Below are 26,873 nucleotides of genomic sequence, written 5' to 3' on the forward strand. Positions count from 1 at the left end.
ATGACTCGTCGTCTCTTTGCAGCCTACACAGATGACCTGGGTGCCGTGGGCGGGGCTTGTCTGGAGGATGAGGCCAGCGCCCTGCGCCTGGACGAGGACAGCGAGCACCCTCCCATGATCCTTCGGACTGACTGAACCTGACCTATGACCTCTGACCCTGGAAGCAGAGAACACTGGCTTTTGACAGAGGACTTTGTGCATTGCTGCTATGAACTTTGACCTGAATTGGGGAGAGGATGGCAGAGACTATTAAAAAAAAAAGATTGTAGTGGTAGTCTAACTCCTCCATTCTGTTGAGAAAATACATCGTTTTCACTTCAGTGGCTTTTAATCCTGCTTATGAATTTTAGATTTTTGTTTGTTCTCTCTTTTTGCCAAAATTTAACTGTTTGGTGAAGCCCTCAAAACCTCCTTGCTTTGCATGCATGAATGTGCCAAGCCAGCATAGGAGAGCTAGAAGCCACTTCATAACAAACTGCAATTGTTTGGTTTTTGTTATCTGTACATAGTGACCAGTGTGCGTGAGGAAACCGTGGCGTGGTGCAGAGTGGTTCTGGTTGTCAGGGCAGGTTCTGCAGTGACAGGTCCAAGGGTTGCCCGCCAGGGGCTCACCGGTGTGCCAGGCAGACATCGGCTGCAGACAGGGGTCCTCTTTCCCCAGAGCCCCACTGGACCATTCTCCTCCGTTTTATTTTGTTAATTAAATTCTTTCCAAATTGGATTATTCTGGGATTTCTTCCGTGGTGGACTTTTGTTTCTGATCTCGTTTTCCCTAGGGGTGTTGGAAAGAGAGAGAGGTTGTTTCTGATATTAAAAACCTTTCATTCTGACAGCAGGTGAACTTGAAAGATTACTTGGACTCCTTGAAGCAAAGGAAAGTGATTTCATTTGTATAATTAAATTATCTGTTCTTCTACTTTACTCTTACGGAATAACTGTGTGATTTTTTTTTTTATTATTGTTGTTTAAGAGGAACGTTTGTAGCTACTCTTACGCCCGAGAAAGCACAGAATTCAAATGTGAAGGGTATCTGAATCGTCCTCCCCCTGAGCTCTGCTGTCCAGCAGGGGCTCTTCTTCCCTGTGTCGGGAATGGTAGCAACTGCTAGCGGGGCCAGGGGACATGTGCCTTTTCTATTTTAATCTTAGAAAACTTGTTCGGCAAAGTGATGAGAGATTGTGGTCGCAAGTTTCAGTATTTGCCTAGCTTCCCTTTTCATTTTTACAGAATTAAAACAACCTCAAATACCTCAAACTCTGCATTCCAAACCAAGACGTATAGCAGTTAAAGTTTTGAGGGCATTTAAGTGGAGTTAGTGGCGTGAAAGGTCATTTTAGAGTCTTTGGAGTGGTGAAAGTTAAGGAGGGAAGTAAAGAGGCAGAAATACTGTCTTGGCCCTGCCTTTTCAGGTTCTCGGGTTTTGAACAGAGGAAGGATGAGAGATGCCTGTTTTCGGGCCATAGCAGCTGAGTAGCTTCCCCGGGGAGTTGTCAGCTTGGCTTTCGTGGCTGTGATGTTCCCGTTCCTGGGCGGGTCTAGTGGCTGCACAGTAGACCTAAACACGAGGGTGTCTCGGGTCCTCGGACTGCGGGGACATCTCGGGAGGAGCTGGCATGTAGGCAGAGTGTGTGGCCACCAGGCAGACGTGAGAGGCGGGGCCAGTGAACTTAAAATCCCTTCTGTCTGTCCTGGCCCCTCTGCAAGTGGGATGCTAGTGATGTCGTCTGATGCAGTGGCACGTGCCAGCCAGGCTGCTCCTTTTCCAAAAAATTGGGGGCATGGCAGGACGCAGCCTTGACTGCACCAGAGGCTGGTGGCACAGGACCCAGAGGGTCCTCTCTGTCTTTAGAAGGTAGCCGTGGATGCCATCTCTGAGGAGGCTTGTTTGGCCAGAGTGAGTGTTAGTGGGGAAAAAATTGTCGAAAGTGTATGCGATCGATTTGGAACCCCGAGCTAGGGTTTCCTGACAACCAAAGAGGAGGGCTGGCTGCACTTCGAGTTCTGTGTTACATGTTATTAGTTTTGGTGCCTTTCTTGTTGACTTTCACACTTGTGGTTTGGGGACTCAAATCTACTTTGCCAGGTTTCTTTTGTCTTTCTTTGGGATTGGCAGTTCTAGAAGATGTTGAGAATTTGATTCCTTCATTCTGCCTTGGTTGCCTGCACTTTGAGATGGGGCAGTTAGGGAGGGTGGCCCCTTGGTGGCCCCAGCACGGCTGGGCAGGTGCTTTCCCGCCCAGACCACGGGAAGCCCTTTTGCCCAGGTCAGGCCTAACCTGTGGGCCCAGAGAGGGAGTTCTAAGGGCTCTCGGTTGAGGAAAACAAAAAGGATTTATGTGTGTTTGCTAAGCATCTTGTGAGGATTTTTCTTTTGCCTATTTCATTGCCACAAGCACTCCCTCTGTGCTTGAACCAGTCGGAGCGTGGCCTGCAGGCCTGGGGCCTGAGGGAGCCACAGGGAGACAGAGAGAGGGAAGCCATGAGGGGGTCTCTAGGACTCTTACTGCCGGGCCAGGAGCCGAGACAAGAAGGGACTCTGAACCAAACAACACGTGTACTGATTTGCTGAACTCCAAACGATACACCAAGATGAATTTTTTAATTATATATTTTTCCAAACTTCAAGAAAGATCATGGGGGTGGGAGATAGGAAAACAAAACCTGGAAATTTACTGAATGGGCTCTGGATCGGGACCAAACCTTTTTATAGTTTCTAAAACGTTGAAACCAAGAGCTGGATTGAAGCTGGAGTGAAAAAGAACTAAACTCAGCGGGGTGTGGTGACGTGCGCCTGTCATCCCAGCCATGACAGGGGCTGTGGAGGAGCCTCCCTTCTCCCTGGAGGAGTTCAAGGCCAGCCTGGGCAATGTGGCAAGACCCCACCTCTTAAAAAAACAAACTGAATTCTGTCCCTGTTTCTGCCACTGACTCGCAGTGAGCAGCGGGTGACCTGGGGGCCGCGGTTCTCTGGACTGTCGAGTAGGAATCGTCCCCCACCTCACAGGGTTGTTGTGAGGTTATAATGTGAGCATCTGTCCTGCAGCGCCTGGCTCAGGGCCTGGCCGGTGGTGGGCACCCAATAAATGCTAAAACAGAAACTGGTCTGTAATGAAACGCATGGTCTTTTGTTTAGTTCTGGTTCCTGAGTACAAAGCTGGGTATAAAAGAAGGTGACAGTAAGTGTGAGAAATATAGTTCATATCTCGGGTCACACATGGGTCACTTGTCCCTGCCTTTCCTATTCCCTAACACCAAGAGTCATGTGCAGATGGTGTGAGTCAGGCGTGAAGGTGGTGGTCTGGGGCGATTTGCCAAACTTGCAAGCCAAGCACCATGGCCAATGCTGAGCTGCTGTCACCTCCGGGTCAGAGTCGGCAGGGCCCTGGGGCCGCCATGCTCATCCCAGGGCAAATCCCCTCCTGGGCCAGGCTGGGACGAGCCCGCTGCCCCCTCAGCTTCTGGAGCAGCCTGGCCCTGCCACATGGTGGCCTCACCCCACCGAGGCAGCGTTTGGTGACTCTTTGTCCTCACAGTTTCGTTTGGGGAGGAGAGAAGAGAAAGAATGTTCTTGTCTTCTCCACGGCCAGCAGTGGGCCAGGTATAGAAGAGACCAGGAATGCTGCGGTCACGGCCCAGCAAAGGAAAATGGGACAGTGGGTGACACAAAGTGCATTCCTGCTGCTCCCACTGTCACTCATGGCTTCCTAATGGCATCGCCCTGAAGATGAGTAAAGGACACACTTGGCTTGTTTGTCCCTGTCCCTGCCCTAAACCCTTATGGACCCTACCTGTGCATGCAGGGAGTGACCAAATCACTTGTTTCAAATGTGCCCATGACACTAGCAGAGCTGAAACCCAGACACATGACTTTACAAACGTACTTAATGACGAAACTCAAGGCAGGCTGAAGACTTGGTCTTAGTTGTGTGGTGTCAAGTGTACACAGGAAGCGTGCCGAGGCCACTGGGATTCTGTTTGGGAAGATGCTTGAGCGGAATCCTTTTTGTGTGAGTAACTTGTTTCTTACAGCAGCTACGTGGTGACGCTGTCCGCTGGCAGATGGCTGTTGTGACGTGTGTCTCAGCTCCACCCAGCCTCGGACCTTCTCCTTCTGTGGATTCCGTGCAGCACAAAAAAACCCTGATTTTGAAGCATGACCAGCTCCTCTCATCTCTCCCTAGCACCTGGCAAAGAAAGTCTCTAATGTGGAAAAATTAAAGTTCAGAATGTAAAGGGACTGTTTTGATTCCTTGCCCCTGTATTGTTTCATTCTTTACTGAGTCACAGTTTCTTGTTTGTTTGTTTGTTTGTTTTTGAGACAGAGTCTTACTCTGTTGCCCAGGCTAGAGTGCGGTGGCGTCAGCCTAGCTCACAGCAACCTCAAACTCCTGGGCTCAAGCGATCCTCCTGCCTCAGCCTCCCGAGTAGCTGGGACTACAGGCATGTGCCACCATGCCCGGCTAATATTTCTGTATGTATTTTTAGTTGTTCAGCTAATTTTTTTCAGTTTTTTTAGTAGAGATGGGGTCTCGCTCTTGCTCAGGCTGGTCTCGAACTCCTGAGCTCAAACAATCCGCCCGCCTCGGCCTCTCAGAATGCAAGGATCACAGGCGTGAGCCACCGCACCCGGCCCCTGAGTCACAATTTCCATCTGCCTCTTCCCGGTTCCCTTGCAGGGGAAGCCACTCAGGTGCTGCTGGTGCCTGCTGGGAAGAGGCAGAGTGCACATGAACACGGGGAAGCTCGCTGCCTGGGCACGATCCCCCAAACCTGCCGGGAAGCCCACCGCCTCCAGCATGTCATAGCTGTGTTAAATTAAAACCTACTGGGTGGGGCAGCACATGCTGAGGCAGGAGGATCGCCTGAGCCTGGGAGTTGGAGGCTGCAGCGAGCTGCGATCACACCATCGCTCCCCAGCCTGGGCGACATAGCAAGTTCCCATTTCTATTTATAAAAGAAAAAAAAAAACCACCTGTGTTCTGTTTTTGTCTTCATTGATTCATTGCCTGCTCACGGGCTACGCAGCTACTTGGTACCATATTGCACTGAATGCTACCTAGAATATCATATCAAAAACACCGGAATCCTGAAGCCCGACTAAAATCTTACAAAGATTTTCATCCGGAATTGACTCTTGTCTTTCGTGAAACAGACTTTACAATTCTTTCTACTAGGATTCTTGGCCTTACGCAAAAGATCATGGCAACCTGAGTATCACAGGATGGGTAGGATTAGGCGGGTGAGTCCTCTGGGCGTCCCTGTGGCGGGTGGTTTGCTGGCCGGAGTGGCTGGCCCGGGGCTGGGGCAGGAAGAACTTGCTCTGCCTGCACTCGAGGGACTGTGCTCTGATTACAGTGCGGCTGTAAATGTGCTGGTTTGGCAGCTGCCTTTAGAAGCACATCCCTCTCCTCGCTGAACTGCTCCATCCCAAGTTCCCCGTGGCTTGGAGAGTTTATGCTTCTACATCAAAGCCGAACAACGTCTGTTGCCGTCCCGCCCTCCTAAGTGAGGCCCTGAGTGGCATTAGCCGGTGAGCTGCTCGCAGGTGGCATGGAGTCTTTGAAGCCAACCGTCCAGGCCGGCCTGTTCCCTCCGTGCTTCTCGAAGCCACCGTCCTGTCTAAGGAGGTGCCGACACAGCATGTCGTCCCTCGGGGACACACGAGACGCCATAATTCTTGAGCATGCTGGTTTCGGTTGCTGTCACTAAAGTAGCTTTTTCCTGCTGTATCTGTTTTTTTGGTGGGTCAACATAAAGATGCTCTGAGTTGTAACAGCCAAGTGTTTCCCTCAAGGGCCTGTGAAGGCTGGGTGACCCGGAGAGCAGAGCCGTGGTGGCCGTGAGCCGCCTGTTTCCTCCCTCCAGGGGGTCCTCGGAGTGCCTGTCACTCTCGACCCTCCCCTGGTCCACCCAGCGCCGAGTCTGTGCCTGAGCCCCGGACGTACGTGGGAGAGTTCAGCCTGCAGGACCCCGGTTGGGGAATTGGCTCATTTGCGCATTGCGGAGCTGACGCTGCGGGGGATTAAGGAACTGGGTGCGACAAGGCGAAGTGCATATTAAGTAGAGAATATGATAAACTCCAGCCCCATCACTGAAGTGATGCCCTTGAGATGTCCTGTGCAAACCAGCTTTCCAGAGAGCGCAGAGCCCTAAAACAAGCCGGTGAGTAAAGTAGAGTTTAAAGGGAGCCCTTGGAGGATTTTTCCTGCTGTCCCTTATTCTCTGCAGTTCGCAGTGACACAGAGTCATGACGTAGGCCGCGAACAGCAGTTGCCTGTTGGAGCACTCACTTCCCGCTTGTATTAATTCCCGGTCGCTGCCACTCTGGTGTCCCGGAGCTCAGTGGCTTTCCCAGGCTTGTCTTGTGCATGTGTGGCCTGGTGGGGGCGGAGTGTGTGTGGCAGGAGTGCCAGGGCGTGTCGGCATCGTCACCAGACATGCTCCTTTGAAAGGACGGGTCACCGTGTGTAAAGCAGCGGGAGGACCAGCCTCAGGCACCATGGGTGGCTGAGGATAGGGCCACATCGGGGCTTTGTCACTGTGTCACCCTTGGTTGCTGTCTTCCAAGGGGACCTCAGAGGTTTTATTGACTTGCTGGTTCTGAGCTCCAGGGTCTGTGTCCTGCTGCGGGCAGGGTCTCCCTGACCCCCCAGCTCTCTCCTGCCCGCGCTCCTCCACATATGATGGCAGCATGTGCCACAGGAGCTGCGCTCGTTTCTAAATTAAAAATGCTAATGATGTCTTTGAAAATAGAAAAATCTAATTCTGTAATTATGCTGCAGCTACAAATTCTTCCTTGGAATTCAAGGTGGGTGATCGTCAGAGCCCTGCAGGCGAAGGAGCCAGGAACTGTGGGCAGGACCAGGATGTGGGGCAGGCCAGGTGCCCTCCCTCTGCCCTCTGCCCTGGTGGTCCCTGAGGGTCACTTACCAACACAGAGAAACCATCACCAGACCTGGGGGCACCCGTGCTCGGGGACAGCTCTGAGCTCTGTCAAAGTGGGGGCTGTTTTCCTCACGGCCACCAGGTGATCGGGTCTTGACGATGCCGGTGGGGCCGGCTGGGTTGGGACATGGGGTGCCCTGGGCTGACTGGCGTCCTCGCGGCAGGGCAGTCAGGCCCCGGGAGCTTTGCCAACGCAGCAGTCGGAAAGGATTCCCCGTAGGAAAACGGCAAAGCGGTTGTTTCCTCACACGCAGACTGGATGCTTCCCTCCCGCAATGGCACCCGCTTCGCGTGTTGTCACCCCAAGTGGCTCCAAGCGTTTGTTTCTGAGGGCGCCTCTCCGTCCGGGGGGAGTTGAGGGGAGAGGGTGACCTTGGAACAGGGCATCTCACCCCGTTCAAGGCTCCCCGCCGTAGACGGCCCCGGAAGCTCACAGCTCACCTGCCCACCGGCGTCCTGCACACACCACCCAGAAAGGAAACCACAGTGTGCCTGTCGCAGCCATTCAGACAAGGGAGGACAGGTCAGATTGTCTGTCGCCCCTGGCTGTCTGCTGTGACTCCAAGCTCAAGGCCGTAGACTTGAGACAGCCAGCCGTGCCGCCTGTGGTTTGTCCCTCGGCCCCCTCCTGCCCTTCACGGTCCACTCTGCAATTTCCTTGGGTGCAGGAAACTTTATTTATAATCCACAAATATTTGCTAGAACCTGAGAAAGGGTGAAAGAAGAAATAAAAGGTTTCTCGTCAAGTTGTGCAGACACAGCCACACCATCCCAGAGGACGTGTTTAGAATGTGACCGCGAACTATCATTTCCTCTGCGTTTTCTAGAAAATGCCTATAATCTGCCACGCAGAGCTGCGTAACTCAGTTTGTTCGTGCAAACTCTGAACTGACTTTTCTCGCTGCCTCTCAAAGCCCGGCCATATCTAGCGCTCTCCCCTCCTCTTTTTTTTTTTTTTTAGTTTTTTATTGATACATAATAATTGTGCATATTCATGGAGTACATGTTATATTTTGATATAAGCATATAACATATAATGATCAAATCTCTCCCCTCCTCTTTGATCGTGGTTGTTTGCCATATTTTGAGGACAGTCATCTCCCAGGGAACCCGACAATTTCTGTCTCTTCTGTTTGGGCCGACACCTTCCCTGTTGCAGACATTGGCTTTGGGGGCACTTTCTCCCCCAGGGTGCCCTGCGCGCCCTGCAGCTTCGCTGTGATCAAATAGCCCAGTCATCGGGGGCGCCCCACCTCCGACAGGGCCGGTCCTCTGTCGTCAGTCGGCAACTCTGAATACACCGCCTGCCGCTGCAACAGCAGGCCAGGGAGGTGGCAAAGACGGCACCAATATCAGGAACTCAGGCGCTTCTGGGTGTGAAACTGTCTGAAAGTTCAAGGGCAGCTCCCAAGACAGTTTAGCAAAGGACTCCAGAAGCTCTTCGCGAGAAGGGGTCGGGGCTGGCCAGGGGACAGTGAAAGGACAGTCTTACCAACGGGCTAACAGGAAAATAAATTTCTAACTGGCAGCCACTTAGAGCAGCTTGTACTCTGTCCCTAAGGTTAGTGACGTGGAAATATCTCCTACAGAGATGTTAGCTCCGCTAACAGGACACGTAAATCCTCATCAACCTTTGCCAGAGCTGTCAACGCACCTTCCAAAGGGGACAGGAGTCTCCAGGAGAGCGGGGAGGAAGGTGAACAGTCTGATCAACTGTCATTTTAGCTTCACTACCTAGGACAGAAGAAGGTTTTCTGAGTTTGTTTAAACAGCCTTGAAGGGTTCCTGGGCCGAGGCACGAGCTTTCCGCACCTCTGCAAGGAGAGACGGCTGCAGCGGTCTCCGGCTGTTAAGAAAGAGGACAAAGGCAGCAGTTTCTCAGCCGTCCTCTGCTACGTGGGCTACGATCATAAACCTCCCCCTGCCCTCCCCAGCCTGCCCAGTAAACAGTTAGAGGCGTTTGGCCTCAGCCCAGCACCTCTATTTCCTGCTGCTGTGTAAACTTGGTGCTTCTTTCTGTCCTAAACTCAGTTCTTCCTCACCAGTGTAGGGACTTCACACCCTTTCAGACAGCGAGGTTCCTGGGGCTCTGCTTCTCCAATTTGGGGCCGGGGGGGGGTGATTCCTGCTACCGGTCCCCCAGGGGACATCTGGCAATGCCTGGAGACAGTGGTTGTCACAGCTGGGGGAGAGGCCAGGGACGGCCCCCAAATGTCCAGGGTCGGCATTGAGAAACCCTGTCCTGGGGGAAGTCTGATCTGTCCTCATTCAGTGTGAATTCACCTGCTTGCTAAGGTTCAGGTGTACCCGCCAGGTCAGCATTCCCGGTGCGTTCACGGTCACTTGCAAACAAGCTCTGAGCACTGAAACGTCGGAGCTGCCTGACACGCTCGGTCCCGGCTGAGGGTGAACAGGCGACGCTCGGCCTCCCTGTTTCAGCTCACACTGTGAGCACGTGTCCGAGTTACTGTGCCTGCTGTCGGTGACTTCTCCGGGCACGGTGCTGAGAGCTGTCGGTGTCCCCAGCCACAGCCAGGCTGTGACGTGCCTCATGGAGAAGGTGCGCCTATGCGACAGGCCTCATCCGGGCGGGGCTCACAGCGCCACTGGCCGCCAGTTCAATGCAAACGAGTCAACGGCACAGATTAAATAAGGTGTCTTCAAACAGAAACACACATAAGGCAAGGTTACATATTGGGAAACTGACGAGATTGTTGTCACCAGAGACTCGAACGGAACCTAACCCTGTACCTCCCCCAAGAGCAAGGGCTCAGTATTTGTCAACCCAGTTTTGGCGGTGGCTTTTTAGGACGTAACTACGGTGAACAACGAGACCAACTGTCCGTAGGAACCGAAGGGTGCGGCTGGGTGTGGAGGGTCCACCGTGAGTGGCCGTGTGGGACGTGGGGACCCGGGCACCTGGGTCTGGCCCTGTCACCCTTCCCCCTCACTACCTGTGCACCTCGGTGTCTGTTCAGCAGGGACGGCCGACTACGCAGGGTGGTGACTACAGAGACAGACTCTGTGGTACTTTATTAAGTGGTGATGACGATTATACCTCTGTCCTAGTCGTCACCAGCCCGGGCTCAGTGCGACCTGAAATGTGAAAAGCAAGATCATGGAAGATGGCCCATGGCCCTGCCAGGCAGCGCCCCACGAATTCTCACCTACACTCCCTCTGCCTTCATTGCCCATTTCTGCTATAAATATTAATAATGTCCCCGGCAGGACACCTGAGCCTTCTTAGGCTCAATAGGAAAATGTCAAAAAGGACTTAGGAAAGTCAAGCTCAGCCTAAGTCGCTCACGAGGACACGTTCTAGGCCAGCTCCTAGGTGCCCCGGGCAGCTGGAGGAGTGTGGACAGGCAGAGTAAAGACATGCCACCGACAGGTGAGTGGACCCGGCCACGCAGCGGGATGTTACTCAGCCACGAGGAGGAGTGGACAGTGGCACCTGCTGCCCCAGGGACGATCTGGGAACGTAGCGCTCAGCGAAAGACGCAGACACAAAGAACACGCACTGCATGGCCCACCAGTGTGACATGTCCCGGATCGGCAGATCCATTGAGACGGGAACTAGATCGGTGGTTGCCAGGGTGGGGGGTGGCAGGGGTGACAGCTAAAGGGTACTGGGTTTCTTTAAGGGGTGAGGAAAATGTTCTCAAATTGACTGTGGTGATGGATGCACAGCTCTGAATGTACTAAAAATCACTGAATTGCAAATAAATAATAAATATAAAAGCCATTGAATCGTATGCTTTAAATGGAGGAATTGTAGGGAAGGTGAATTGTATCTCAATAAAGCCATTTTTCAAAGAGGAGTAAAGGGAAGGACTGGGCGTTGGTCCCCCTGGGGGAGGGTTGTCCTGGAACAGGGCGGGCCCCCATCTGCTGGCTCTGCAGAGCTTCCACAAGGAGACTGAGGCCGCTCTGGTGACCGGTCACGCAGCTCCTGGTGGCCTGGGGCCCTTGAGGGGCCACACTGAGGCCTCTGGGGCGGCAGTGGCCAAGGCAGCAATGACGACAGCTGCTCCAGGTCCAGGACCCTCCTGGGCAGGCTGCGGTAGAGTCAGTTCACATTCTGTAAGGCCCCAGGCAGGACCAATAAAAACAGTCCTCCCTCATTTGTCATTCACTCAAGCGCCACCTAGCAGGGCCTCCTGGGAGCCCGCTGGCCGCCTGCCGGCTTGTCACAGGAAGGCCTGTGAGCTCAGCCACCGTGAATCCAGACCTCGCTCTGAACTGCAGAGAAAACCAAGCTCAGCCGGAGCCCCTGCCCTGCTGCCCACGTGGGGCCCTTGTCACCATCAGTGAACCGTGCCCGGGCAGGTGGCCCCACGGGTCCCGTGCTCTGGGCTGCAGGGCCCCTGAGGAGGGGCTTTGTGCTTTACAGGAATGTGATCCGACAGCCCGTGTGCCCTTCTGTGCCCGGCGCCTCTAGGGTCAGTCCACCTGTTTTCCAAATCGCTATTCCAGAGATTTACTGCTGCCTAAACAAATCACCCCCAAAACTTGGTTCAAAACAGCAATTTATTATTTCTCACGACCCTGCAATCTGGCTGGACCCAGCTGCCCTCCACTGGGTCCAAAAAAGAACGATGTTCTCTACCCACCAGGCTTGAATGGCCGCGGGTGCCCAGGCGTCTCCCCCTCCACGTGGCTGCTTGGGCTTCCTTGCAGCATGGAGGCGTCCGGCAGTCAGACTCCGTCCATGGCGGCTCCTTTCCAAAGAGTGACAGCGAAAGCTGCCAGGTCTCCTAAAAACTAGGCCCAGATCTGGCACAGCGTCACCACGACTTCATGCTCTTGGCCAAAACAAGTCAGGAGGTCAGGACTGGTTTAGGGGAAAGAGAAATAGACTCGGCCACAGGAAGGGCTGGGCTGGATGGAGCCATCGTCGGAGGCTGCTCGGATTGTTCCAGTTTCACTTCCACCTGCGACACGTGAGCGTCTGGGTGGATTCACACCCTCCCCAATCCTGTGCTACACAGAGCATCTTTGATATATTCAGATATTTAAAAAGCAAGAAAAGCACTCTTTTGTCCAAAGGAGTGCGTCAACTCGGCTCAAAGAGCTGGTGGAGGGGCTGGGTGGGCAGTGGCTATACCACAGGAGGGGCTTCGTGCCTCCCAGCCCACCCTGACCCCCGGGCCTGCGTCCTCTGACGGTGGGGACACCCAGCACCGACTGTGGAATTCACTGTCACTGTCACAGTCGGTGTGGGGGCTGCCTTCTGGGGGATTCGTATTTGCATAAGCCGGGGGAGAGCTTGGCTGCAAAAGAGCTATGAACAAAGGTTCTCCATAGCAGCACAAAGTGCTTAAAATAAAACCCAGGAAAGAAACAGGCCGGTTAAGAGAAGGTGTGATTCACCTAGTAGTCATTTAAAATTCCCATTCAGCCCTCAACTCCTATTAAGTAGTCGCCTGACTTTATGTTTGAACCGGTCAGTGGATAGATTCAGCACCCACTTTTCAGAAGCGAGGCCCCCAGCCTTCAGCCTCAGCTCCTGTCTGGGGGAGGCGGGCACCGTGATTTCTGCTCTGTAAATGGAAACCCTACCGCCACGAGGCTCCGTGGGATGCTGAGGAAAAACGTGGAGAGTTTCAGCAACAGGAGTGAACCCGGTGGACACAGATCCCACGGCTATAAATGCAAACGCACAGCTGAGCTCAGAAGGAAGAAGGGCGAATTCCCAAGCGTGAGAAATTCACAGGCAGAACAGTACAATGGGGTTACGGTGCCGTGGCCTGCAGTGTAGACCCCAGACCGGGGCCCCAGCTTGGTCACGTTCATACCAGGAGAGACTTGACCTGATGAAGGACGTCTGTTTGAGGTGCAGGAAGAGAGAGAGCTCAACACACCAATCGCTCAAGAGCTGCCCAGTGGAAAGGGACAAAGTGGCTCCGGCCACCACCCCTGAAGAAGGCTCAGGGTGTTTGCCACCTCCGGGGAGCTTGGGTGCTTACCAGGGTTGGGGGGAGTGATTGCATAATGGGAACAGAGTTTCTGTTCGGAATGATGAAAAACCTCTGTGACCAGATGGTTGCACCACATTGCAAATTGTGCCCACTGCATTCTACACTTAAAAATGGCTACAATGGTCAATGTTATGTCGTGTATATTTTACCACCATTAAACACAAAACAAAAAATATTGGAAGCGAGGAGGCAGAATGATGATTATTTGCAGATTACATGACTATCTACCTGGAAACCCCACAGGAAACTAAGAGAACGAATGAGAAAGTTCAAGCAGGTGTCTGGTCATGAAGGTAATATTCACAGATCCATAGTTTTCTACCCGCCAGCAATGATTAGTTAGAAAATGCAGTGGTGTGGGGAAGCCCCACGGTAGTCACAGCAAATCATTCACGATGGCAGCAGAGGTAGAAGACACTGAGGAATTAATTGAACGAAATGAGTAGGGTGTGTATGAAAAAGGGCTACAATGTCTGGAGCTGCTTGGGAAATATTTGTTAAACAAGTGAATAATTACAAAATTTTCCAGAGGCATATAAAAGAAACAAGAACAAAAGAAAAGATTTACCCTGTTTGGCCGGGCGCAGTAGCTCACGTCTGTAATCCCAGCACTCTGGGAGGTTGAGGTGGGTGGATCGCTTGAGGCTGGGAGTTCAAGATCAGCCTGGGCCACATAGCAAGAACCCTGTCTCTACAAAAAATTTTAAAAATAGCCAGCTGTGGTGTCGTGCCCCTGTAGTCCCAGCTACTCAGGAGGCTGAGGTGGGAGGATCACTTGAACCCAGGAGTTCGAGGCTGCAGTGAGCTATGATGACGCCAGTGCACTCCAGTCTGGGTGACAGAGACCTCATCTCTTAAAAATAAAAAGTGTGGTGTTGGTGAAAGAAAAGACAGATAAATCAATGGAACAGAATAGAGAGCCCAGAAATAGACACACACAAATATAACAAAAAACCATGGAGCGTATCTGAGCTCTTCAGCAGGTTTGCATTGGTGATGGGAAAACTCCTTTTATAAAAAATATCTTGGGCCAGGCACAGTGGCTCACCCCCGTAATCCTAACACTTTGGGAGGCTGAGGTAGGAGGATCGCTTGAGCTCAAGAGCTGGAGACGAGCCTGAGCAAGAGCGAGGCCCTGTCTCTACTAAAAATAGAAAAATTAGCTAGGTGCTGTGTGGCTGTAGTCACAGCCACGTGGGAGGCTGAGGCAGGAAGATCGCTGGAGCCCAGGAGTTTGAGGCTGCAGTGAGCTATGATGACGCCACTGCACTCCAGCCTGGGTGACAGAGTGAGACTCTATCTAAAAAAAAAAAAAAAACAAAACAAAACAAACAACAACAAAAAACAACTTTTGTTCTAACAGCTTTGCTTTCTCTGAGAACCTGGTGAGCCCCCACCCAGAAGCAAGGCCCTGCAACGGTGCTCCCCTTGGTTCAGACCCACCATGCCCAGCCCTCTGGCTGGTGGGCCACTCCACAGCCCTCCCCGCGTCCCTGGCCGCACTCCGAGCCTGCTCAATGCTCTGTCGTGTCCTTGCTGTCTCAGTAACTGGATCTTTGTGCGATGAGCAATTGGACCTAGACTGAAATCCCCGTGGTTTCAGCAACAAGCACCACAGGCCTGCTGCGGGGCACGGGTGGGTGACAAGGGCCACTCCCAGCAGGAGGGATGAGGTGATGAGATGGCTTTGATGTCTGAGAACGGGGAGGGCCAGTGGACCCTCCAGGCAGAGCCAGCCACGCAGAGCTGGGGCACAAATCTGGGGAGTGCACAGGACAAGGCGGCAGAGGCTGCCCCGGCCCCAAACTGCACCAGTGGACGTGCCCCTTGTCCTGCTCAAGAGCAAGAGCAGCGGAGACCCACAGCCCAAGCCTTGAGGGGCTGGCGGGCACACATGGGTGTGGCCCTGGCTCTCTGACATGTGCCACAGGTGGCTGAGCAGACATCTGTGCCAGCCTGGGCCCTGGACTGCTGGACGTGCAGACGGTCCCAGTGCGCTGGCTCTTCCTGCCCAGGCAGGAGGAGGAACCACCCTGTGGCCCCCGTGGGGCCCTTCCAGATGCCCACTGGTCCTGCCAACAGCGCTAGTGGGATTCTGCCATTTGACAAGAAATCTGAGGCTCAGAGAGGTTGAGAAATGTAATCAAAGACACACAGCAGAGCGCGCTTCCCACTCCACGTTCAGGGACATCACAATGGTAGTGTGAACTAAAGTAAAATCTTAAGGCTCCCCCCACCGACCACCGGCTGGCTGAATGGACTCCCTCCTGGCCAAGGGGATACCCTAAAACTAAATTGCCTGCCACAAGGAGGAAGATCAGACATGCCTCATCATGCCCCCTCCCTTCTTGGAGACATCCTTTGTGACCCATTCACAGGCCTAAGGCTGCGCAAGATAAACCTGCAGGTCCTCAATTTACACAGCACGCGTCCAGGTGGCTTGTCTCTGGTTTACAGACCTCCTTATCTTAAAACATTCCAAGCCTTTAGACAAAACTTCATGTCTTTAACCAATTATAAGTCAAAGAATCTTTAAACCCACCTATAACCTGTAAGCACCCCGTCCTTCCAGACAGCCCGCTTTTTTTGGCCAAACCAATGTACACCTCCCACGTATTGATTTATGACTTCCACTGTAGCCCCTGTCTCCCTGAAATGTATAAAACCAAACTGTAACCCAGCCACAGGGAGTCCGTTTGCTCAAGGCTTCTTGGGCGTGGCTCCAGGTCATGGTCCTCAAATTTGGCTCAGAGTAAACCTCTTGAAATTATTTTGCAGAGTTTGGCTTCTTTTCCATTGATAGTAGTTTGAAACCGGTCGTGGTGGGAACATTTACACCATAGAAACTGGCAACTGCTGCAAATCAGAAAGCTGGTTGTTAAATATTACCCAGCGGAGCACTGAGCGACGGTGTGTGTGTGTCTGCGTGAGCCCGTGTGTGTGTGTGTGTGAGTGTGTGTGTGTGTGTGTGTGTGTGTGTGCAGGTGTCTTTGTGTATGTGTGTCTGGGTGTGTAGGTCTGTGTGATGCATTTGTAAGTTTCCTTGTATGTCTCTGCCCGTCCACGTCTGAATCTCTGTGCGTGTCTGTGTGTGTCTGTGTCTGTGTGTGTTGATGTCTGAGTGTGTGTGTTTCACGAACGCACATGTGTGTCTATTGTGCATCTACGTGTGTGTCGGAGCGTATGTGCGTTTCTGTGTGTGACAGTGCTTCGGGGTGTTTGTATGTGTCTATGATTTGCGTGTGTGTGTCAGTGCGTGTGAATCACTGTGTGTCGCTGTGTGTGGCCTCTCAGGCTGAAGATTACGGTTGCAAGTGAAACTGAGGCTGGTGCGCTCTGCACTACAAAGCCGCAATTTGCTCGCAAATGTCCTTCGGGGGGTGGGAGCCAGACAGGGCAGCGCCCGCTGCAGGGATAAAGTCGCAGAGCAGAGCCCAGCAGCCTGTCGGTGCCGCCACCAGGTGTCCCAAGGCCACTGGGGCTCCCTCCTACCCTGCGCACACCATAGATCCTGGGGTACACCCTGCCTGACCTTGGGAAAGCAATCATTGGGGAGGAGTCAGAGTGATAAAAATACAAACTCTGTTGCTCACAAAAATCACTTGCGACTTAAGCTCAGCTCCCCGTTGTCATGGAATTGACAATACTGATAAGGATCAAAGGGACAAGAATAGACTAGAAGTGCTGTTTCCCACTTAACTCTTGGGATCCTTTTCTCCCTAAACTTCACACTCTCTCCTCCCTCTGAAGAACATTCTAGATGCTGCAGTGTGACCCTCTGTCACTCTGCAAGCCAGTGCCCTCCATGTTCTAGACAAACACCCCTTTCCTGGGAAGAACCCTTCCTCCCCGGCCCTCGCAGCTGTCCTGAATGCCCCACCCTCCCAGCCCTGGCAACCATGTGACCCAAGCTGGGCCAATCAGAATTCTCCCCTGGGATTTTTTTCACAGTGGAACCAGGAGAGAGGGCTCAGGCCCTCCTAGGGGGTGGAGGAGGGAGGCTGTCAGCCAGGAATTGTGGGAGGCCAGAGACCAGAGACAGAGAGGGCCCCTGGGCTTCCTTGTCCCTGGTTCCAGCCTCACCCTGGCCCTAGCCCCCATTTGGCTACATGAGCTAATAAACTCCCCTTAGGGTCTAAACTCCTCTGAGCTGGGTTTGTGACCCAGGAAGCTCCCCAAGCCCTGATCCAGGCCCTACCCCACCGTACCCCTCTCATTCCCACCTCCTGGTCCCTGCTTTCCTGGCTTCCACCATCTCATCTCAGCCCAAAGGTCACCTCTTCAGGAGCCATCCCTGATCACCCCACTAAATGAAACCCCCGTTATGCACATGGATCACAAGTTCTGCCAATCACAGTGCCGACACTGGCGGATGGAACAGTCACTGCAGAGGGCATGTGCTGCTTGTCCTCCTGCTGCAGGACCCCCACCCCACCATGCAATCTACATCCTCTCACCCAGCTACAGTGGTGGGCACCTGACTGGCCAGCTGACTGTGATATTCCAACCTGAGCCTGGTGATTGGCTCAGCAGTGGCCACGTGACCCTTGCAGGGCCAATCAAAGCTTTCCCTGAGCTTTGCTATGCAAACATGGGGGAGAGAGGGCAGCTCTCCTGCTTGGTGAGTTTGTGACAGGGTGACTGCAGCTCCGAGGGTGAAGCCAGCTACATGGAGAGGGTGATGGATGGACTTTGAGAATCTGATGAAATCTGTAGATTCCTCCACCTGGAATTATGGGTGCACCCACACCCCTCCAGTCCCAAGCCCCAGAAATACCCCACAAACAGCTTTATGCTAAAAAGGGAACTTACTGCCTCACGGAGTAAGTGTCAGGTAAGGCTGGATCCAGGGTCACAAATAATGCTGCCAGGGCTCTGCCTCTCTCTCCATCTCTTGTTCTGTGTGTCTTTCTGAACTTCCTTCTGCACGTAGGTGCTGGGCACACAGCAGACAGGTGGCTGCAGTAGCTCGATCCTATCTTCCTGAGTTAAGAGGTGCTATGAACAAAATCTGACATGCATGGTAGCAACCACAGCCCTCCCCCTCTGACACGCAGCAGTTCAGGGCCCACTGGCCACCACTAACCCCTTTTCTTTACAGGTAGAGAAACAGCCACGGATCAAGGTCACCCAGTGAGTCAGGAGCAAAGTCTGGAGGTGAAATAAGTTCTTCAAATTCCTCATCCAAGGCTTTCTCTTGGAAAGCCTAAAGCCTATTAAATCCTTAAAGGGCATTATCACTAGGACGTGCATTGAGTTTCCTTAATCCTGCAAGAGGATTAGGAGAATTCAGCCAAGATAAGCTCCTTCCAGAAACAAAACAGCCACCTTTCGCCAGCGCCATGCTCCTCCTGGACTGGGAGCAGCCCCCTCAGGATCTTCAGCCTTGAAACCCGTCCCCACCTCGTTGGGCTCACAGCCCATAATTATAATGACCACAACAGTTCTGAAAGGTTCCAAGGGGACAGGTATTCTTGGCTGACAAAAGAGCCAAGATACAGAGTTTGGAACTTAGGAACTTAGGGTCAGGCCCACCCCTAAATTTGCAAGGCCTAGGTTAGGGTGAAACCACAAAAGGCCCACATGGCACAGTTAAGAATTAAAAATCACGCAAACTATTCAACTAATACGTTCTGTCTCCTCCCTTTCTAACAACCTGGAAGGCCAGGAGTGAACTGAGTTCCCTGCCAGGACTGGCTGGTGGCAGGTGGCATCCCTGGCAACCTCTTACCTCTAGTCACTGGCCCTGGCCAACCCCAGCCCACCCCCACCTTCCTTCCCATCCCTGCCAGACAGCGAGATGTCACTTGTGCATGTGTATGGACACCCCAGACAGCACATCCAAGCTCTTGTCCTTCTCCGCAAACACACACTCCTCCTTGGCCCCCTTGGTCTAGGGCTGCACACACCAGCCACGTGGGCCTCAGGAGAAAACTCCACACAGGCCCTGGTGGGGCCTCAGGACCGCATGGACAGGGAATTCAGCATTCCGAGGAGGACCAGAAGGGGGCCTTGGGCAGGGGGCCCCTAACCTGGGCTTAGGGTGGTTCTGCTGGGCCGTGTCCATTTGGCAACATCTGGGGGGTGAACAATGAGGCGGGTGATACTGGCATGACCAGCCTCATAGGAGCTTGGAGCTTGGGTTTGTCCCGAGAGAAGGTGGGAGCCATGGGAGGATTTGGTGCGGGGGCGGCAGGATCGGCGCTGTGCTGGGAGAGGTGCCCTGGACGCTGTGCGGGGAAGGGGGCAGACCAGAGAGGCCAGAGGCCAGGAAGAAGGCCGCTGCAGCTGTCCAGAGAGGTGACCAAGAGGTGACCCAGACTGGAGTCAGGAGATGGGGAGTTGGGTGTGTTTGGGAGACCCTCAGAGGGGAGGACTGCAGGACACTCCAGACGTGGGGGACAAACAGCAATGTGCAGATAACCACGGGCTCTCAGGTGGGAAAGGCCCTGAGGTGTAGTGTTGTCCGGGATGTAAATGTTCCCACCAGGGGCGATTTCCAGATGCCAACAGGACATGGTTGGCCTCAGAGTTTCAGAGTTGGGAAGAGAACTACAGCAGCACCATTAGACGGAATTTCTACCTGCAGATACGGGTGACATTCATAACCCAAGAGTATCCACACCAGTAGGATAAGTAGGAGGTGATGAGTTTTGAGTGTGCACTACCTTTTAATTTTTTTTTTTTTTTGAGACAGAGTCTCTCTCTGTTGCCCGGGCTAGAGTGCCGTGGATCACAGCAACCTCAAACTCCTGGACTCAAATGATCCTCCCACCTTGGCCTCCCAAGTAGCTGGACTACAGGCACGCGCCACCACACCCAGCTAATTTTTTCTATTTTTAGTTGCCTGGCTACTTTCTTCCTATTTGTGGTACAGACAGCATCTTGCTCTTGTTGAGCTTGGTCTTGAACTCCTGAGCTCAAGCGATCCTCCCACCTCGGCCTCCCAGAGTGCTAGAATTACAGGTGTGAGCCACCGGGCCCGGCCTATTTCCTTTAATTTTTAATAATGGCTGGGTTCAACAACCATCTCACAAATTTTCCTGAAAATGTAACAATCGGCTCTCCAGAGCTGGTGGGAGATGCTCCTACGTAGCACTGGAATGTTCCAGCCAGAGCCGTTCACTTCAGCGAAGAAGCCAACACGCACGTCCGCTCTCGGGAGGTGAAGGCCACGGGGTCCATCCGGCCTCACCAAGAAGCGCTGAGCGGCTGGCAATGGCCCCGCATGGGTCGAATTTGCCCTAGTGACGCGATTCCCCGGGCATTTCATTGTTGTCCCTACTGACCACGTCTCACGGCTGCAGGGCACCAATTCGGCTTCAACTCAGACTCCAAACCTTTCTGCTCCCCTGAGCGGTGAGGAAAGAAAAGGTATTGGGCTGCCGGTCCCCAAGGAGCCACCTCTGAGGCCACAGTCTCCAGGGGCCCTGACAAGGAGCTGAAGGGTCCCGGGTGGGCCAGGGAATCCTTTCTCCCCACCTCTTTGTAGCTCTCTGTCTCTGAAATGCCCCAGTCGGAGATGTCACCCGTCCACAGCCCCCTGACACACCAAGCTGCTTGGAGAGGGGTCCGGGCAGATGTTTCCCTCAACAGATGTTCTCCATCCGAGGGGAGGGGCCGTCTCTCTTGGTTTACCTTTCTATGCCATAAATTTCTGGATTGGTGAATTATTAGCTTTATATTTAGAGGGACTAATAAAGCTATTTTCAGCATGGGAACAAATGAGTCCAATAGCAAACAAAACCCCGAAGGCCGGTGCAGGGAAGGCCTGCGCCGTCCCTGCGATGGAGGTTGGCAGCCTGCCCCTGCCGGGGAGGGGCTCGGTCCCAGAGGTGGGTGCCAGGGGATGTGAGGGCAGAAGGGAGGCAGGGAGTATCCCGGAGCCACACGACTGGACAGGGCCCCTTGGTTTTACACACCAGACACTGAGGCCCAGAGAGGGTGAGTGCCCTGCCCCGGGACACACAGCCTGTGGGTACCCGGTCCCACTTGCCGAAGCTTTGCCGGGCACTGTGGCTCCAGGGACTGCTCCAGTGTTTTCTCAGCAGTTGGGAACAGATGGCTCCAACTCCCACCCACAGAAGCCAAACATTTTCCCTGGTTACTCTGCTAATTTGCTCACAAGCCTCCTCTTGTAAATAGAGAGTACAAAGGCTCCCTCTGCGCTCCTGTGTGGCCAGCAGATTCTGACGCCACAGCAAGCGGCCTTAGAAGGAGCACAGGCAGGTCCCAGGTAAGGTCCAGGTGAGGTTTGGGTAGGGCCCAGTGCGGCCAGGAGCCCTGGCTGACCACTGAGTCGCAGGGAGGGTGCTGGCTCACAGCCCAGGCGGGCCCAGTTCTGGTCCTGGCTCTGCAGCACCCTGTGGCCAGCCTCAGGCTCCCTGGCATCAGTTTTCTCATCTGTGAAATGGGCACAATAATTCCAAAGGAGTAAGACATGAGCTATTGTGTGGGTGCTCTGGGAACGGGATGAATCTCTAGGGGTCTGCGCGTCCTTCCTGCATTCATCTGGGCTCAGCAGGGTGGGGGCCGGGCCCTGGGCCAGCGCCACCTCCCCCACTCCCAGCTTCTCGTCCCCAGAATTCTTTCAACAGCACTTACTGAGCTCCCCTCTGAACCCAGTCCTGTCCCAAGGTCCAGAGAGGAGCAGATTCCTCAAGGCTTCTGTGCTGTGTGACCTTGGGCAACTGCCGTCACCTCTCTGGGCATCATTCCCATCTATAAAATGGGGTGCCATCAAGCCTCCCTCAGAGGCCACGGTGAGGATTCCATCAGATGAAGCCTGATGTCTACGAGCGCTCAGGGTCGTCCCTACCACGCAGAGGTCAGGGAAGGGGAGCCTCAGGAAATTGGGTGTGGCTGGTGCTGCCAGGGAGGGGCTGGCTGGGGGGCCCCTCTGGGCGGTGCAGGGTCGGGGTGCCCAGGAACACAGAAGGGTTTGGAGCCGACTGGTGGTGGGGTGGTCAGGGCTCCAGCAGGCCCGGGGTCCCCTGAGGCTCCCATGCCCCCTCCCCCGCCACCTCGTCCACAGCAGCCGGTAATGAAGAGCTTCTCCCGGCTAAGAGCTCCTGGAGCCAGGCCAGGCAGCTCCTCCCGCCCCGGGCAGCCTCCAGCAGCCGCCTGCAGCCTGTGCCAGTCTTCATCCCACCTCTTGGCCCGGGGTTGCCGGGGGATGGGGACCCAGTCCTGGAAGCCTGGCCTGGGTTGTGGTCCCCCAATCTCCAGGCCTAGGGGTCTGGGAGCTCCAGAGAGCAGCGTGACCTGCAGGACCAATGGGGGCTGGAGGGGTGGGCGTCCCGCTGGCCACACCGTGTGAGCGAGCCAAGCCCCTCCACCTCTCCAGCCTTGGCTCCCTCTGTCACAGCTTCTCCTCCCAGAGTCCCGCGAGGATCTGAGCAGACAATGCACTTGGCCCGGAGCCTGGCGCGTAGCCGGTGTGATACTCGCCACCCCCACCCTGTCCTGCAGAGCCATGACGTCTGGCACGTGCCACGTGGGCTGGCCTTGCCCTCTTAGGGGAGGACCCCAGGGTTTTGTCTGAGGATTCCATGTGCCTGTTCTGCCCAGATGGCTGGGTCTCATTTTCTCCCGTGGGTCTGACGCCGTGGTATGTGTCCTGTCCTGGCACAGCAGAAATGGGCTGATGCTGTACGCCCCGGCCCGGCCATGCTGGGCAAAGGGGCTTCTCCTCCCTGGGCCCAAAGCTTGGGGAGTTTGCAGGGAGCATTTCTGTCCATGGCAGGCTTTCAAGCCTTGGCTCCCTGGCCGGCCCTACGGTGGCCCAGTAAGTACTCCTGTCCTGCAGTTGCCCTGAGCATTAATGCTAGTGTGTCGCCGTGACAATGGCTGGTGCCACGGTTATGAGGCCACCATCTTCCAGTGGAACCCTGGCTCATCACTCCCCAGCTGGCTCCCTGGCTCACTGGGTACCCCAGTCCCTGTAAGAATTAGAAGAGGGACGTATGTGAAGGCCACCCCTGCACCAGGGGCTCTGAGGAGCACACAGCCAGCTGGCTCCCTGTCCCTCCCTGGGTGGCGTGTCTAAGCAGGGCGCTCACCCGTCTCTGTCTGCTCTCGGCTGCATGCACCGCTTGGTGGGAAAGAGTCTAATGGGCTTTAAGTTAATAAGTTGGGAATAAATTAGGTTTGAGCTCCGAAGGAAGCAGATGGCCCAGCCACCGGGGCTGGGAGCAGCTCCACTGGAGCGATGGCAGGCGGCTTGGGGGGCGGGGGCGCCACTGGGCTGCCTGTATTTTTCTCTTCCCCTCAACATTTTGTCATGAAAATTTTAAACCTAGAGGAAAGTGGAAAGAATTGTGCCGCGAGTACTCACGTGCTGTCTCTGGCTCTCTGCGCGGCATCAGTCGTCTGTCTGTCCGTCTATCCGGCTGCCCTCACCTGCCCATCCGGACTCTCAATGCATTTCTGAGTCAGTTTCAGACAAGAGGACACTTCACCCCTAAACATGCACATCATCAGCCAGAAGCCGATATTTGTCATTGTTGGGGGTTTTTTTTTAGGCAAAATCTATAAAGAGTGAAATGCAAAAATCTCAAGTGAACCTTTGCTGGGTTTTAACAAAAAGTACACACTGCGTAAGCAATTTCCTGTCGCACCTACGTAGTGTAGAGACCAAGGCACTTGGCCTGCTAAATATTCACTGAGAAATCACTAACAGGAGGCAGATTGATTAATAGGAGAAAAGGCACTCAAATTTATTTAATGTGTACACACAAGAGCCTGCAGAATGAAGCCCACAGATACAGGGGAAATTGTGCATTGTTATGTAGGTCCAGTGAAGTACAGGCGGCCGTGTAGATATATGATTGGACACAAAGGATTGATCTAATGCTCACAGACTGAGCGGGAGACCCAGCAACGTCTGTCTATCTAGATTCTTCCTGGCCTCCCTGAACAGCATCCTGCCTTCTGAGTGTGGGCAGGGCCCTCTCTGGAATGGGGGTCTGATGACCTGCAGTCAAACAAAGTAGATCAGATCATTTCTTTATGGCCAATTTTCACACAATAATTTTAGCTTTTACGGCTGGCTTTCAGGAAAGGGGTTCTGGCTTTTATGACATCCCCCCCAAATGGGGAAGAGGGATTCCAGTTTCTATGGCTAGTTTCATGGAAGAACAGGACTAAGCGGCAGGAGGACAGGAGGTCAGAAAAAACTTTTGCTTCGGAGGCCTTTGTGTTGGGGTACTGTCTTCTGAGCCCCAACTATAGGAAGGCCATTGAAATCTCTGAAAAGTTTTTTATTTGGGTCACTTGGATCTTCCAGCTATACAATCCTGTCACCTGCAAATAACAATAACTTAACTCCTTTTTTCCAACTTTATATATTCTATTTGTTTTTCTTGTATTAAAATGTTAGCTAAGGCTGGGCGCCATGGCTCACGCCTGTAATCCTAGCACTCTGGGAGGCCGAGGCAGGCAGATCGTTTGAAATCAGGAGTTCAAGATCAGCCTGAGCAAGAGCGAGACCCTGTCTCTACTAAAAAATAGAAAGAAATTAGCTGGACAACTAAAAATATATATAGAAAAAAAATTAGCCAGGCATGGTGGCACATGCCTATAGTCCCAGCTACTCGGGAGACTGAGGCAGGAGGATCGCTTGAGCCCAGGAGTTTGAGGTTGCTGTCAGCTAGGCTGACGCCACGGCATGCTAGCCCAGGCAACACAGTGAGACTCCGTCTCAAAGAAAAAAACAAAAAAGAAAAATGCCAGCTAGGATTCTGAAGGGGAGAGATAGGGAATGTTAAATGACAAAGGACAGAGAAGACATCCAAGCCTTGCTTTTGTGTTTAATGGGATAACCCTTTTGACTTGCAGTACACGTAAAATATTCCCTGATTCCTATTTTATTAAAGTTTTTAGGCTGGGCGCGGTGGCTCACCCCTGTAATCCTAGCACTCTGGGAGGCCAAGGAGGGAAGATCACTTGAGGTCAGGAATTCAAGACCAGCCTGAGCAAGACTGAGACCCCGTCTCTACAAAAAAAGAGAAAAATTAGCTAGGTGTGGTGGTGCAGACTTGTAGTCCCAGCTACATGGGAGGCTGAGGCAGAAGGATTGCTTGAGCCCAGGAGTTGGAGGTTGCAGTGAGCTATGATGACGACACCGCACTCTAGCCTGGGTGACAGAGCAAGACTCTGTCACAAAAAAAAAAAAAAAAAAAAAGGTTCAGTGGCTCACACCAATCTCGGCACTTTGGGAGGTTGAGGCCACAGGGTTACTTGATGCCAGGAGTTTGAGATCAGCCTGGGCAACATAGCAAGACCTCCTCTCTACAAAAAAATTAAAAAATTAACTGCATGCGGTGACACTTACCTGTAGTCACAGCTATTCAGGAGGGTGAGGCAAGAGGATCACTCGAGCACAAGAGTTCGAGGTTGCAGTGGGCTATGATCAGGCCTGGGTGACAGAGTGAGACCTTGTCTCTTAAAAATGAACAAAAACAGAATGGATGTTACATATATGCTTTTTCCTGAACCCATCTCGTGGTCAAGAACAGATGTTATATTTTATCAAATGCTTTTTTAGGATCTATGTAGCTGATCACATGGTTTTTTCCTCTGCTCTATTAACATGTTATGTTATTGGCACATGTTAATGACATTCCCTATGTGAGACTATCCTTTCATTTGGGATGTTGTCGAGTATTCTTATTTTAATACCCTCCTGGATTTTGTTTGCTAATATTTTACTTAGGATTTTATACTGATGTTCATAGCTAAGACCGGTCTGTTGTTTTCTCAGAGTAATCTTTGTCGGGTTTAGGAAGCTTTTCTTTTCTTTTTTTCTGTGCTCCGGAATATTTTGAGTTGCATTGTGGTTCTCTTGCCTTTAAAAATTTGGTGGAATTCTTTAATTCTGTGACACTGCCTAAGCCTAGTGTTTTGGAGAGGGAAGTAGTAGTTTAACACATTTCTCCATTTCCTCTCCAGCGATTGTTCTGCTGAGATTTCTTGCCCTTCTGATAGCAACTTTTCTGCTCATTTATGGTTTCCCAGGAAATCATTTTACCCAGTTTTTCCAATTATTTGCATAAGGTGAAACGCATCTTTTGTATTTCTTCCCATTTCCTGTTTCGGTATCACTCACCACTTTCTCCCTGCGAGCTTTCCATATTATTATAAACCCTTCCTAACCACATAGCCGAGTGGTAACTTAAGATTTCTCTGTGGGGTTACACATTATTGCACTGATTTTCTTGAGTGTTTCAAATATAATAATCATGTTGCCCGTTCCCCACTGTGAGCAATATTAATTATGCACTTGTCTTGGGCAACGGGGCTATTTGCAGTGTTTGGTGACTACGACAAGCATCTTTGTATAGAAAGCCTTTTCTGTATTTAGAGTTATTTCCTTGGGCTAGATTTTTCTGGACCAAAAGGTAAAGCATGTTTTTTAAGCCAATTGACTCTCCAGAGGGTTGTTCCAATTTGCACTCCCACGAGCAACCCAGCAAGGGTGAAGTTTTAAAAACCTAGGTTAGGTCTTGCTCCAGGGATTCCAACTCCTTCCCATGGCTGGCAAGACCCCCTAGCTGGTTTCGGACGCCGATCTCGCCCCCCCATCCTTCCTCCTCCCTGCACCTATTCCCCCAATACACTGGCCTTCCCTCTGTTCTTGGACCTCATGAGCTTCTCCCAGCCTGGGCACTTTGTTTTGGGTGTACCCTTGCCACAAACCTCCCCACAATGGGCTTCTTTTCATCATTCAAATCTCTCAAGCCAGATATCATCTTCTGAGAGTGGCCTTCGCTGACCACCTGGATGCTGAAGCCCACCCCCACCCCACAGCCACACTCTCCTCTGTTCCATCGCCCTTAGTGTCTCCAGACATTTGATGCTTCCAAAATTGCTGTACTTGTTTATTGCCAGAGTCTGCCATCAGGCTCAAACCTCACAGGGGCAGGGACCCCCATGTGTCCCCCGGAG

General features: G+C 52.9%; 1 protein-coding gene across 4 annotated transcripts in view; it reads left to right on the forward strand.

Annotated features, from left to right (window-relative positions):
* WIPI2 (WD repeat domain, phosphoinositide interacting 2) overlaps positions 1–3,098 on the forward strand; it is a 34,661-nt gene extending 31,563 nt beyond the window's left edge. For 3 of the 4 annotated variants that reach the window (XM_045541248.1, XM_045541246.1, XM_045541249.1), the window contains one exon: positions 23–721. In XM_045541248.1, coding sequence (XP_045397204.1) covers positions 23–135 — 113 coding nt within the window. In that variant the 3' untranslated portion in view covers positions 136–721. Of the gene's footprint in view, positions 1–22 lie in introns of all 4 variants that reach the window. The other variant, XM_045541247.1, reaches the window with a different exon arrangement.
* Positions 3,099–26,873: the final 23,775 nt, after the last annotated feature.

This window comes from Lemur catta, chromosome 2 (genome assembly GCF_020740605.2).
Source record: "Lemur catta isolate mLemCat1 chromosome 2, mLemCat1.pri, whole genome shotgun sequence".
Taxonomy (NCBI): Eukaryota; Metazoa; Chordata; class Mammalia; order Primates; family Lemuridae; genus Lemur; species Lemur catta.